The sequence below is a fragment of the Alosa sapidissima genome, chromosome 7, assembly GCF_018492685.1.
Source record: "Alosa sapidissima isolate fAloSap1 chromosome 7, fAloSap1.pri, whole genome shotgun sequence".
Taxonomy (NCBI): domain Eukaryota; kingdom Metazoa; phylum Chordata; class Actinopteri; order Clupeiformes; family Clupeidae; genus Alosa; species Alosa sapidissima.
This window is the reverse complement of record NC_055963.1, coordinates 20,777,315-20,789,278: the sequence shown is the minus strand read 5'-3', so window position 1 is coordinate 20,789,278 and position 11,964 is coordinate 20,777,315. Positions and strand designations below refer to the sequence as shown.

At 45.2% G+C, this 11,964-nt stretch overlaps 1 protein-coding gene across 1 annotated transcript; it reads left to right on the top strand.

Moving 5' to 3' along the window:
• Positions 1–8,011: 8,011 nt before the first annotated feature.
• rps26 (ribosomal protein S26) lies at positions 8,012–9,320 on the top strand. Its single transcript, XM_042097891.1, has 4 exons — positions 8,012–8,031; positions 8,179–8,417; positions 8,649–8,779; positions 9,223–9,320. The coding sequence occupies exons 1-4, from the start codon at positions 8,012–8,014 to the stop codon at positions 9,256–9,258; spliced, it is 426 nt and encodes a 141-aa protein (XP_041953825.1). The 3' UTR covers positions 9,259–9,320.
• Positions 9,321–11,964: the final 2,644 nt, after the last annotated feature.

Here is an 11,964-nt window from a genome sequence, read left to right as displayed (position 1 = left end):
GCAGCCCAACGCAGGGCCAGCGAGGGTCAGCCAGACTGAGCGCCGCACAGCCGCACCGAGCCAGCCAGAACACCCCACTCCCAGCAAAAACACCCCACTCCTCAGCAAGAACACCCCAGAACACCCCACTCCCCAGAACACCCCACTCCCCAGCAAGAACACCCCACTCCTCAGCTAGAACACCCCACTCCCCAGAACACCCTACTCCCCAGCCAAAACACCCCACTCCCAGCAAAAACACCCCACTCCTCAGCAAGAACACCCCACTCCCCAGCAAGAACACCCCACTCCTCAGCTAGAACACCCCAGAACACCCCACTCCCCAGAACACCCCACTCCCCAGCAAGAACACCCCACTCCTCAGCTAGAACACCCAACTCCCCAGAACACCCTACTCCCCAGCAAGAACACCCCACTCCCCAGAACACCCCACTCCCTAGAACACCCCACTCCCCAGCCCACACCCCACTAGGGGTGGCCGTGGCCTACTGGTTAGCACTTCGGACCTGTAACCTTAGGGTTGCCGGTTCGAACCCCGACCAGTAGGCACGGCTGAAGTGCCCTTGAGCAAGACACCTAACCCCTCACTGCTCCCCGAGCGCCGCTGTTGATGCAGGCAGCTCACTGCGCCAGGATTAGTGTGTGCTTCACCTCATTGTGTGTACACTGTGTGCTGTGTGTGTTTCACTAATTCACAGATTGGGATAAATGCAGAGACCAAATTTCCCTCACGGGATCAAAATACTTATACTTATACTCCCCAGCTAGAACACCCCAGAACACCCCACTCCCCAGCTAGAACACCCCACTCCCCAGCCGGAGAGGAGAGGAGAGGAGAGGGGCAAAAGAGGGTAGTCCAAGGCAGGCAGACAGGAGAGGACAGGAGAGGAGAGGAATGGAAGGGTGGAAAAGTGGAGACCTGGAAAAGAGGAGAGGGGCAGAAGACAGAGGAGACAACAGGTAGACAGGGGAGCAGGAGACATGCCAGAGGATTCGTCAGGGGGGAAAAGGCAAATGGAAAGAGAGATTGGTCACAAGAAAATGAGAGAAACAAGGATGGCAGCTAAGGCCTGACATGCGGACTGCCTATCTCTGCCTTCCCTAACCACAAATGTGATAAAAGCAGCTCAATCAAACTCGCAGGTCTGACAGAGGGATTTACGAACAAGACAGATGTTCTTCTGTTGGAAGGAAAGTCTGATGCTGGCAGACATGAGAGAGGAGCTGAGAAGAACGGGGTAATAATGACGAGTAACAAGGAGAGCAAGAAGAGCACTGAGAACATGTTGGACACACATGCTCTATGAACAAACCAGCAAAACTGATGTGAGCGGTAAAGAAACACGGGCCAAGAGAGATGAAGAGAGGGAGACATCAGACTAATAATAGACATCCACTGCCCTCTGCAATTACATTAAAGCTTCTGCACAACTGCCAGAACAGCAAACAGCGAACATTTATTTCAAGATATACTGTATTATTAAGTCCCTTAATTGTCTGGGTCAAAAGGAAAAGGAGAAGGTCAGTAGGAAAATGGAGATCAAAACCAAGACTGGTTGATTTTGAGATTGGAGAAAAAAGGGAGGATAACATGAAAGGGCAGAGAGAGGAAAGAGGAACAGAGGGTATGTTAAAGGGGGAAGAGAAAGAGTGAAAAACAGGAGAAGAGAGAGAGAAAGAGAAGGAAAAGACAAGAGGAAAAAGTAAAAGAAGAAGATGATCGACAGGGTTCGAGAAAGAGGCTAAGCAAGGTTCAATTCCCAGGCGCTGGAGGACTGAGGGAGGTGGAGGGGGTCCGTCATTGTGGGAGTGCTGAGGAGTCAGTGATAATTAGCTCAATTAGTGACAAAGGCAGTGTAATAAATACCGACTTAGTGTCTGGGTCCCCGCTGGCCTCTCCCCGCGCAGCCTGTGATGCGGTCCAGGACTGACGGACAATTCATTAAACCGACAAAATACCCCACCGTCCAGGCGTGACGCTGCGAGTTAGCCCCCTACTGGCCTGGGCCATTGTTCTAATTGTCTGGGCTGGAGTCACTCACTGGCTCTGCCTCCTCAGCTCGCCACCCTCCCCTCTCTCATCCCTCGCCTTTCAAAAAAGAGAGAGAGAGAGAGAGGGAGAGAGGGGGAGAGGGGGAGAGGGGAGATAATGCCCCTACCTAACTCTGTAAGAAGGTGATCGGCAGGTTGGAAAAAAATGGTAAGAGTTTCATGAGGGTGAAGGGGGGTTGTTGGTGGGCGAAGGGGAGGGGCGGTGGGATTAGGGATCGGTGGGTTGCCTGGGAGTGCTGGGACCGGCCCCGATCGGAATGCAGCGAGAGATGAGTCCAGGAGCTCGGATGCGGGACAAAGCGAGAGTTAATTAGGAAAGATTGAAGGGGTTTGGCGACAATGGGCTGCCACCCGAGTCGAGATGAAATTGCTTCCGCGGATTATTGGTGGTGTGGTGCCGGGGTGTGTGTGTGTGTGTGTGTGTGAGTGTATGTGTGAGTGTATAGGGTTGTGGGGCCAGTGTGTGCCTGTGTGGGGATGGATATGGTTAAGAAGGGGGGTGAGAAGGGTGCAGTGGCAGAAGGGGGGGCATTTGGGGTGGAGTGAGGGGGGGCAGCTTCACCCTGCATGGGATTGATGGCTGCCCCTCTGGTTTGGGAGCCAGGGAGCGGGAGAGGCCAACCGGCTGTTCCCACAGTCTGTTCCTCTGCAGCCACCTTTGACACACAGGTCTGCCAGGCGGCGCACGAGGAGGGAGGGTGGGAACGGGGAGATGCGGTTTGAGGGAAAACAAAAACAAGACCTCAGAAAGTATAAATTCATCATCTCTCTCTCTCTCTGTTGGTGTCTTGGAGCAAAAGAGAGATAAATGATGAATTTAGAGAAAGAAAGAAAGAGAGAGAGAGAGAAAGGGAGAGAGAGGCAAAGACGATAGAAGATGGAAGAAGCAATAAAGGAACAGAACAAAAATTAATGAGACTCATTAAAATTCCTAGCAATAGATATTTATCCTTCTGATCAGTTAGCCATCACCACAGTCCAGCATTCTTTAGAAGTAGGACAGAAGTATGAGAGAGAGAGAGAGAGAGAGAGAGAGAAAGGGAGAGATGTGCAGCCTGGACACTCTCAATTAGTCCATTTGTAATGTGGATTCTTTCTTTTATTCAGTTTTATTTACTGTCCTCCAAAAAATTGCCTTTAAGACCCTTAAACTTGAGAAAGAACCCAGCAACAAAATGAGAGGCCAGGAGCAGTTTAGAAGCTAATTGAATAATTGTGCAGATTAAGTCACTTGATAATTGGCCAGAACAAAACCACAGTGGCCTGGCTTAGTGTGGCTCCACCAGACGAAAAACGAAGTGAGAAGTGAATGCACTCTCTCTCTCTCAGTCTCGGGCTCCAGAGTGCTTCCACGGCTACCGCTGCCCGGCACAGGAAACTGCGAGACTCAATCTCGACTCCTGAAGATTGAGCCCGAGAGAGCTGTACACTAAACAGGTCAATTACGGCTGGACCTTTTTTGCACCGAGAAGATGATATACTGTACAGAACGCACAACAGCAAGGGTCAGAGCTTCTTATTAAAATTCCAGCAAAATTGTCGGAAGATTGTTTTCTCTGCACAGACCTAGGGGCCCGGAGCAGGGGCCTGAGGAACAGGGGGTGCTGATGCTTCGGGCAAACGCAGGCAACGGCGGGTGTGTGGAATGTGGACGCAGTTTTACTGACCACAATGAATAACACGCTCCATGAAGTAGCCATAGAGGGTGAACCGGGAAAGAGGAGTACTTGGGTTACAAAAGCAGCAGAGGATACTATATGGATGAGAGCAAGGGATGCCAAGAAATAAATTTAAAAAAATCAATGAGTAAAAAATCTGAAAAATGGACAAATTTGGTGTGTGAGGTTTATGTACAGGATGTTTCTCTGTGTGTAGGTGTTTTCTGTGCGTGTATGCTTTTGTGAGAGCATGAGTGTGTATACGTGTGTGTGTGTGTGTGTGTGTCTGATTGTGTGTGTGTGTGTGTGTGTGTGTGAGAGAGAGAGAGATGGGTAATTAGCAAATGTGTGCAAGTGCAAGTGTGAATGGGCGCGAGCGTATTTGGAGTGGCCTGGGGAAGGAGAACAGCTGGGAGGCAGGCCGCATCCAGAAGAATTGAGCCCTCGCAACACTGACCCTCTCAGCAGATGGCGGCTCCAGAGAAGCTGCCATGGTGAATCACAATAGGCCCCGCTCCTGTAACATCTCCATCACACCCTCAGCCCCGGCTCCGCCGCTGCCCCCGCACCGCGCAGGGGGTGACAGCCGCGGCAGACGGAATGGAACCCACCATGGCAGCCAAGAACTGGAATCCTGATGAATCATCAGCTGCTCAAATCAATACCATTTGCACAGTGGTTAATAAACAGCATTAGGCCATTTTTCCTCTTATTGAAAATACATGTGGCAAAAGACTTGTCTCTGACTGGTCTGCATCATAGCACCGCTCATACGTCATGATGTGTAACTCAGTGAAGTGCTTATTGAGGAGGGTGGGGGTGGGGTGGTGGGGGTATGAAATACGGCCATGCCGATAGGACCGGGGGGGGGGGGGGGGGGGGGTCTGGAGCAAAGACATTTAGCTGAGGGGGGGGGGGCTGGAGCAAAGACATTTAGCTGAGCAAACGCAGGCCGAGGCCAGACACAGGGAGAAGCCACTGCTTTCCTGGGGGATGCATGAGCAGTGCAGTGTGAATAAGGGCTGGGAATGCGGACAGACCACGGGACCACTGTGAGCAATCAGGATGATGTCTGTGGCTTCGGCTCTGTGCCCCTGAAGAGGGATATGTTGAGTTTGGAGCGGACTGTACATGGGAGGGTTATGAGTGTCTGTGTGTGTGTGTGTTTGTGTGTGTCTGTGTGTGTAATAAGTTTTACTATGTGTCTGTGTGCTTGCCTAGTCCATGTCTCTGTCTGAGTGCATGTATGTGGTTGTGTGTTTATATGTATGTGTCTAGAAGTGCTTGTATGTAATGGATGTGCGTGTATGTGGGTGGGATGGGTACAGGCATGGGGTTGAGGGGGGAGAAGGTTATAATTTACGCGCCACAATCGCACCCATTCTTCCCACACACAAACAGACCGTGACCTCTTGATTCTCCCTTTTGACGTGACAGCCTGCTCCCAATTGGCCCATTTCTCAGTCAAACTAAATCATCTTCTGGAACCGCTCGACGGCAGAGATAAAGTTCTCAATGACAGCACGCTCAGGCACACCACTGCGCCGTGAACCTCGCTGTCCTCTGGAGCCATGAGCTCAGTGCTGAAGTGACAGGTGAGCTCCATGCCAGGAGTGTCTGAGTCGGCTTGAGCATTACTAAGTGTGTGTCGTCTAAGCAACAACATCTGAAAGCCCTTTTGAAAACATAAGGATGGAAAAATGTGGGCCTCTGCTTACATCGTACAACAGTCCCAAAGTGCACATGGCTACAGATGTATGGTATGTTCCCTGCTGTTTCAGTATGAGCACGTAGGTGCAGAGCGCAGACAGGCTACTATTCTGGGGCGCGTTTCCCAAAACCATAGTTACTTTGTTGCAATGCAATTTTCCATTGCCAACCAACTAAGTTGCTAATATGTTAGCAACTATGGTTTTGGGAAACGCACCCCTGAAGCACAGTTGGTAGTTGGTCAATTATTTTTATTTTGAAAAAAAAAAAAATCATCTTAAAAAGTTCCTCTCACATGTGACCTCCCCACTCCTGCTGGTTTTGTTATCTGCTTGGGACTTGGGAACGCTGCTCACATCTGGTTACCACGGATACTTGCAAATGGATGCTCATCATATTTGCTGATGATCATTGTGGTTCCCAGGAGCTATGCGTGTGCATACATGGTTCTCTATGCTGGTCGCTCTCTCTATCAGTGACCATGTGCCAATCTAATTTTTTTTCTCCCTTTTTGACTTAATCCGTTATTCATGGAGCACCTCCATCCAACCCCAGAATGGGGGGAAAAACACCAATCAATGGGACATTGTTTGAATGCAATCCGTTGAAAAAGGGCTGCTGAAGACAAAGGGGGGAAAAGTGCCGGGTTTTTTGGTTTTAATTACTGCCTGTGTTTTTACAGCAACAGTGGGCGAGGGCTCAAGTCTGACACACGGGTGGAGGAATGTTTATTTGCTGCAGTTTAGGAGCATGGTGGCTTGCAGGAACACTGACACATTCCTCTGTCACCCGGGTTCTCTCTATTTTCTCTCTCTCTCTCTCAAACATTCCTAAGCATGCACATACTCTTAGTTGTCACAAAGCACAAATCCTCCACAGAACCTTTGCTTTGCTCTGCTCCACCTGGCACAGCACCTGAGGGTGATCCCAGCGGAGTGTGCTCCTTCAGGACAGAAGATCATGCTGCCAGAAGTAAAGCACTGTGGGGACTCAATAAAAATGCCATCTGAATCACTGTGCCCACAGGGGCACCATCACATTGCCACAGGTACCATTTTTGGTGAAGGTGTGAATAACGCACAACTCTGCACATATGCATTATGAGCGTGGGTATGTTTCAGTTGACAGTAGACATTGGCAACATGTCCGCAATATAGGGTCCTCCTGTTCCATCCATGATATGTACCTCTCCACCTCAACTGCTTTGTGAGGAAGACATTTCATTGGGTCATGTCCTTAACTGTTCATCATCAAAGCCCTTCTTCTAGTTGACAGGCCTGCTGGGAGTTTGATTGCAAAGCAGGGCCCCCAAACCACCACCTACCCACCCAACTCTCCCCTAAATGTCCTGAGTGATCCCCCCTACTCAGCACACCCAATCTTAATCACTTCCAGAGGTTCGACTGTCCCAATTTCAAGATGTGTCATCAGCCATACATCATCCATATATCATCCTCCCTCTTCATTATTCTCTTGCCTACCACCAACACTGTAAAACCGGGAAACTAATTTTGTTTATTTGTTATAACAATTAGCCAACTAGAGGCATACAGAGGTTGTTTAAGGTTTGAAGACTCATGCCAAGGGTGGTCTCCAATTTCTAATCTGTAGGCACTCACACATTGAGCATGTTTAAAGTCTTGCATAATGAGCTGAAAACACAACTTAATGCTTTTTTAGTAACCTACTAATATAGAAAATTAGTCTCCACGATTACAATGATCTCAATTCTGCCATTCGTTGCCACTCCTGAGTGAGGACCACACATTACCATCGGGATATTAGTCATGACATATTTTGCCTTGAAAGTCTCTGCTGACATCTAGTGGAGAATTCAGGTAGGTGATATTTAGAAGGACATGATTAGGTCAATGCTCACTGTAATTACAAAATAAGTACATTTTACTGTCTGGGATTTGCTCCCAAAGCTTATATGCATAATACCTGATCCATCGTTGTTTTCACCAAATCCAGAGACGACATGATCCGCCTCAGATCTACTAAAACAGATATATTACGACTTCTACCTGTTTCCTCTTTAATCAGAGTGAACGGCACTATGGGATTGATATTACTCCACAAAAAGTAGTCCCCTAAGTTTAGAGGCTGTTTCTGCCCATTATGTCTTTTTACTTTAAGGAGTCGATATTTTTTACTAGTAAAATTGCCGATGTATATTTTTGTTGTATTTTTGTCCGTAGTGAAGTCGAAATAAAGAGATTACTATCGGCGGAAGGGTCGTATATAAATGACGTATGCATTCTCACCGGTCCTTTTTTATCGTCTAAGCAAAATGGTGCGTACGTTTCCGATGTTGCCGAGAACAATTTTCTTTATCAATCTGGTCGTATAATTTGTTTCACTGCACGTTTTAGCCAGTTTCAGACGCGGAGATTACGTATTTGTCAGAACGTTTAGAAGTTTGTGTGAAATTAAGTACATATCAATAAGTATTGCCTATTCGACTTGGACGAAGCTAGACTCGTGGGGTAGCATGTGGTGGAAGCAAGTTAGCACTAGCTTGCTAATGAGCCTAGCGCCATACCAAATTATAAGTGCCTGTTGGGGTGTACTGTAACATTAATTTCACAATGAATGTCGATCTGATGCGGTATGAGGTTGCATACGCCAGATATGCTTGTTCCGTGTAGACCTAAAGTTAACATGACCGATGTTACCTATTGTTAACGTTAGCTAAGTTGATGTCTCTGGTTAATGCTAGGTCGTGCAGCCAAATAGGCCTCCGCCATTTATGAAGCTGTGGTAAATTAATAATCTGGAATAAAGTAGTCACTCGGCTCTGTTTTTGTAATCAACAGACCAAGAAGAGGAGGAACAACGGCCGCGCCAAGAAGGGACGTGGGCACGTCCAGCCCATCCGCTGCACCAACTGTGCCCGCTGTGTGCCCAAAGACAAGGCCATCAAGAAGTTCGTTATAAGAAACATTGTGGAGGCAGCAGCTGTGCGAGATATTACAGAGGCTAGCGTATTTGACTGTGAGTTTCAACCACATGGTCTGCACAATAGTTTTATTGTACAAATGTAGTTGTATTTACTAATTGGGAAGACTAGACATTCATGATCAGTAGCTTCCATGACCTGTGACTGAGTATTCTGGGCTGTTAAATGAGTCTAAACAAGCAGTGATGATCAATTGTAGATATGAAGTCAATACATTGATATTGTAACTTACACCAGGCATGCACTTGTCCCCCATCTCTGTGTAGCATATGTCCTGCCCAAGCTGTACGTGAAGCTCCACTACTGTGTGAGCTGTGCCATCCACAGTAAGGTGGTGAGGAACCGCTCCCGTGAGGCCAGGAAGGACCGCACTCCTCCACCACGCTTTAGGCCCAGTGTAAGTTGGTTTGTCTGCGCAAACAAGCACCTATGCATTAGTTACCATTTTTGTCTTAGAATAACTGCATCATGCTTATTTTAATTAAATGCTGAGTTGGGGAGAATAGTGTGTCATCGTATTGTGACTTAACATAAATGCAGGAACTTTTGTCACTTTTAGACATGGTGGGTACTCTTTAAGCATATTTATTCAATGAGCAGGCTTGACTGCTTTCATGGAAGCCATGGAAAATGGTGATGGAATATACAGTGCATTGAAAAGTGACTTTTAAAAGAGTAAATGCCAGCTCTAACATTGTGTCGCTTCAACAAAATTGACCTAAATTCTCTTGTCATTTTACAATGAGTTGTTTGATTTTCCATTTGTTAAATGTCATGAGCAGAATTTGTACTTGCTTAAAAAGTGCACAGGCTTATGTGCTTTTTGTTTGTCCTTTGCAGGGTGCTGCCCCAAGAGCTCCTCCTAAACCTATGTGATCTTCAACACTCGGGAGTTTTATGGAAAAACTGAAATAAATGTGCCCCACTTTGGAAAAAAATACCTGTGCATCTTTTTATTATATATATACACTGGTGAAGTTTAATTAAATATACCCCATTTCAATGTAGTATTTTACAACTGTAAAGAGAAAAGAGATCTGGGTTGTGTACTCATGCCTTGGTGGTCTGTGGGGCATTTAAATGTAAATTGCCATATTTTCCGTAGTCCTAGATTTACACAAATGTATTGTGGTAACCTGCTGCCGACATGTTTACTGTGACCTTGTGCAGCACTTAAAAGTTGTCAGGCACTATGTCTGAATTCAGGCGTGGGCCAGGCCATATAAGATTTAAAAATGGATAATTATACATAAAAGCACAAAATAACACAACACCAATGACTGCCTTTGACAATCTGATGTAGTATTTTCCAATGTATAACTGGCACTCCTGTGGCAAAAGATGGCTGCATAGTGTCCGGACACTGGTAAACTGACATACAGCATCTTCTAGCTCAAGGTCATTGCAACTGGGGCACGTGGTCATTTGAGTTTGTGTAAATGGCATTTAGTTTTGGTGAACATTGTGGAAACAATGAATTGTAAGCCTACATCTATGGCTATTGAAAATCCCAAATTTTAAATGTGTTGATCTAAACTTTTACTAAGTGTTTAATTCGGACTGCAAATCATTTCATGACCCCCTCCTTTATTTTTGGCGACCCCCAGTTCAAGAACCACTGCTCTAAGCTGTGTTTATATTAAAGTGCTTGAGCAGGTCTGGAAAAGTGTAATTGTAAAATATTTTTTTTGCAGATCTTTAAAAGAGTAAAAATATGAGTTAAAGGTCTTAATGTCAACAAAAATACACAGTAGTGTCAAATTTACAAAAACATTCATAAAGAAAATGCATTTAGATGAAGACAATAATGTGCTGTTTCTGAGGGGTACAAGCACCCTGTATTGATTTTGGTAAATAAGCTTTTATTACTTGGGTAAACAAGTTTCAGTAAGTCATAGTATGATCAAAACTAGTGTACTGTGGAAAATGTGTTGCTACTTTTGAAGATGCCTAGAAGACATCTACAACATCGCCTGTCTTCTGTTGTGGGCAATTGAAAGTATAGACCATATTGTGGAGATTTGTTTTTAAAGTAAATGTTTCTCAAATATGAATATCTGAAACATGAGATCAGCAAGCAGACAAGGATTCAAAACGCACAGAATTTTTTGTTTAGTATTTGTTTTTTCAATGTGAACAGAATGGTTTACAACAAATAGTACTTTATTGGACATGAAAAATTACTTCAACTGAATGTTGGGTTACACTCATTTTTAAAACAGAATCAAAGAAACAATACCTCTTGAAACCAACACACATTTTAAAGACCATGAGGCAGTTTTATATTTGAACAAATTTGAGGTAAAGAGTTTTTTTTCTTTGTCATATATATAGTATTTTTTCTCTCACAAAATATTTAAAAACATTTAACCCCCGAAGAACGCCCGTGTATCTAAGTGCAGGGACTTGCAACATTCAACCTCCAACTATCCTCTATTCTCAGTTGCTGCGAGTAAAGGTTGCTTCACAGTTCATACAAAATTCATAGAAGTTTATCACACATGTATCAGGATTGGAAGAGACTCCAACTGGGGAGAAAAATCAGCCAGGCTGGCAGGTTGGGGTAAAAGAAGTGGGAAATGTTGTGACTAAAAATTCCACAAATTCAACAAGTTCCAGACCCACCCTCCCTCCCACCCGCTGACAGAAAAGCACACATGCTACCTTCTCAACCATACATATGGTAGAATTATTTACATAATTTCTTTCTCAACTTTTAAGTGCATTCATAATCATAGATCTGATTACTCTCATTAAATAACTTCAAGTACTTCTCTAAGAGTTTGCAACTAGAAGAGACAGGATCCTCTCCAAAGAAGGACGCAAAGCCATCGACCTACCTTAAGTGAAATACTGGATTTTGGTCTCATGAAGGGTCCACTCCATTTTCATTATCATTAGTAGGCTATAAAACTGCACAGACCCTTACATACATTTGGAGGTTTTCTGGTGCTTAAAAACTAGCAAAAGGTGCAACTCACTGGACCAGTGGATCACACATAGGGTTTGGGATATAGCTAACCACCTCCACAAAGGCAATGGGACACACATGGGCTATAACCAAGAACCCTCAAACCACGGTCAACTGTACAAAAGCGGATAACAAACCAACTTTAAAAATAAAATCTTTGATATAGACTAAATGCATTCCTTGGAGCTGAAGCGTCATATCATTTCATGTCTCTGTTTGTGCAATAGGATATCTTGGTAAAACAAGCCACAACACACTGACTTTGGGTAGGACGGTACAAGAAATGCTCTGCAACTATATTTCACTTTATGTGTGACTTCTTGTCTTCCAATTAAGCAGCAGCTAAATGCAGTCTGGGTTAAAAAGTACCTTAATGCATTAGGTTATCTGTGGTGTAATGAAATAAGACAAGCGCACAGACGTTAAGTTCAATCTTAATGGCAGAAGTCACACAATCAGGCAAGCACCGTATTTCTTTTCTACAAGGGGAGAAACTTCAGTTGGGTCTGCCTTGACCTCATACCCCTTCAATAGGAAAATAGCATTTATAGAATTTTAAAAACAACACACTTTAATCTGGTCTTCATAACCTACATGTATCAAATTGTTAC

Bases quoted from the DNA above. Each gene is read 5' to 3' on its own strand.
- rps26 (XM_042097891.1), top strand. From the start codon at position 8,012: ATGAATGTCGATCTGATGCG. The intron at 8,418-8,648 runs GTGAGTTTCAAC...ATCTCTGTGTAG, and splicing joins AGAGGCTAGCGTATTTGACT to CATATGTCCTGCCCAAGCTG. The intron at 8,780-9,222 runs GTAAGTTGGTTT...TGTCCTTTGCAG, and splicing joins CACCACGCTTTAGGCCCAGT to GGTGCTGCCCCAAGAGCTCC.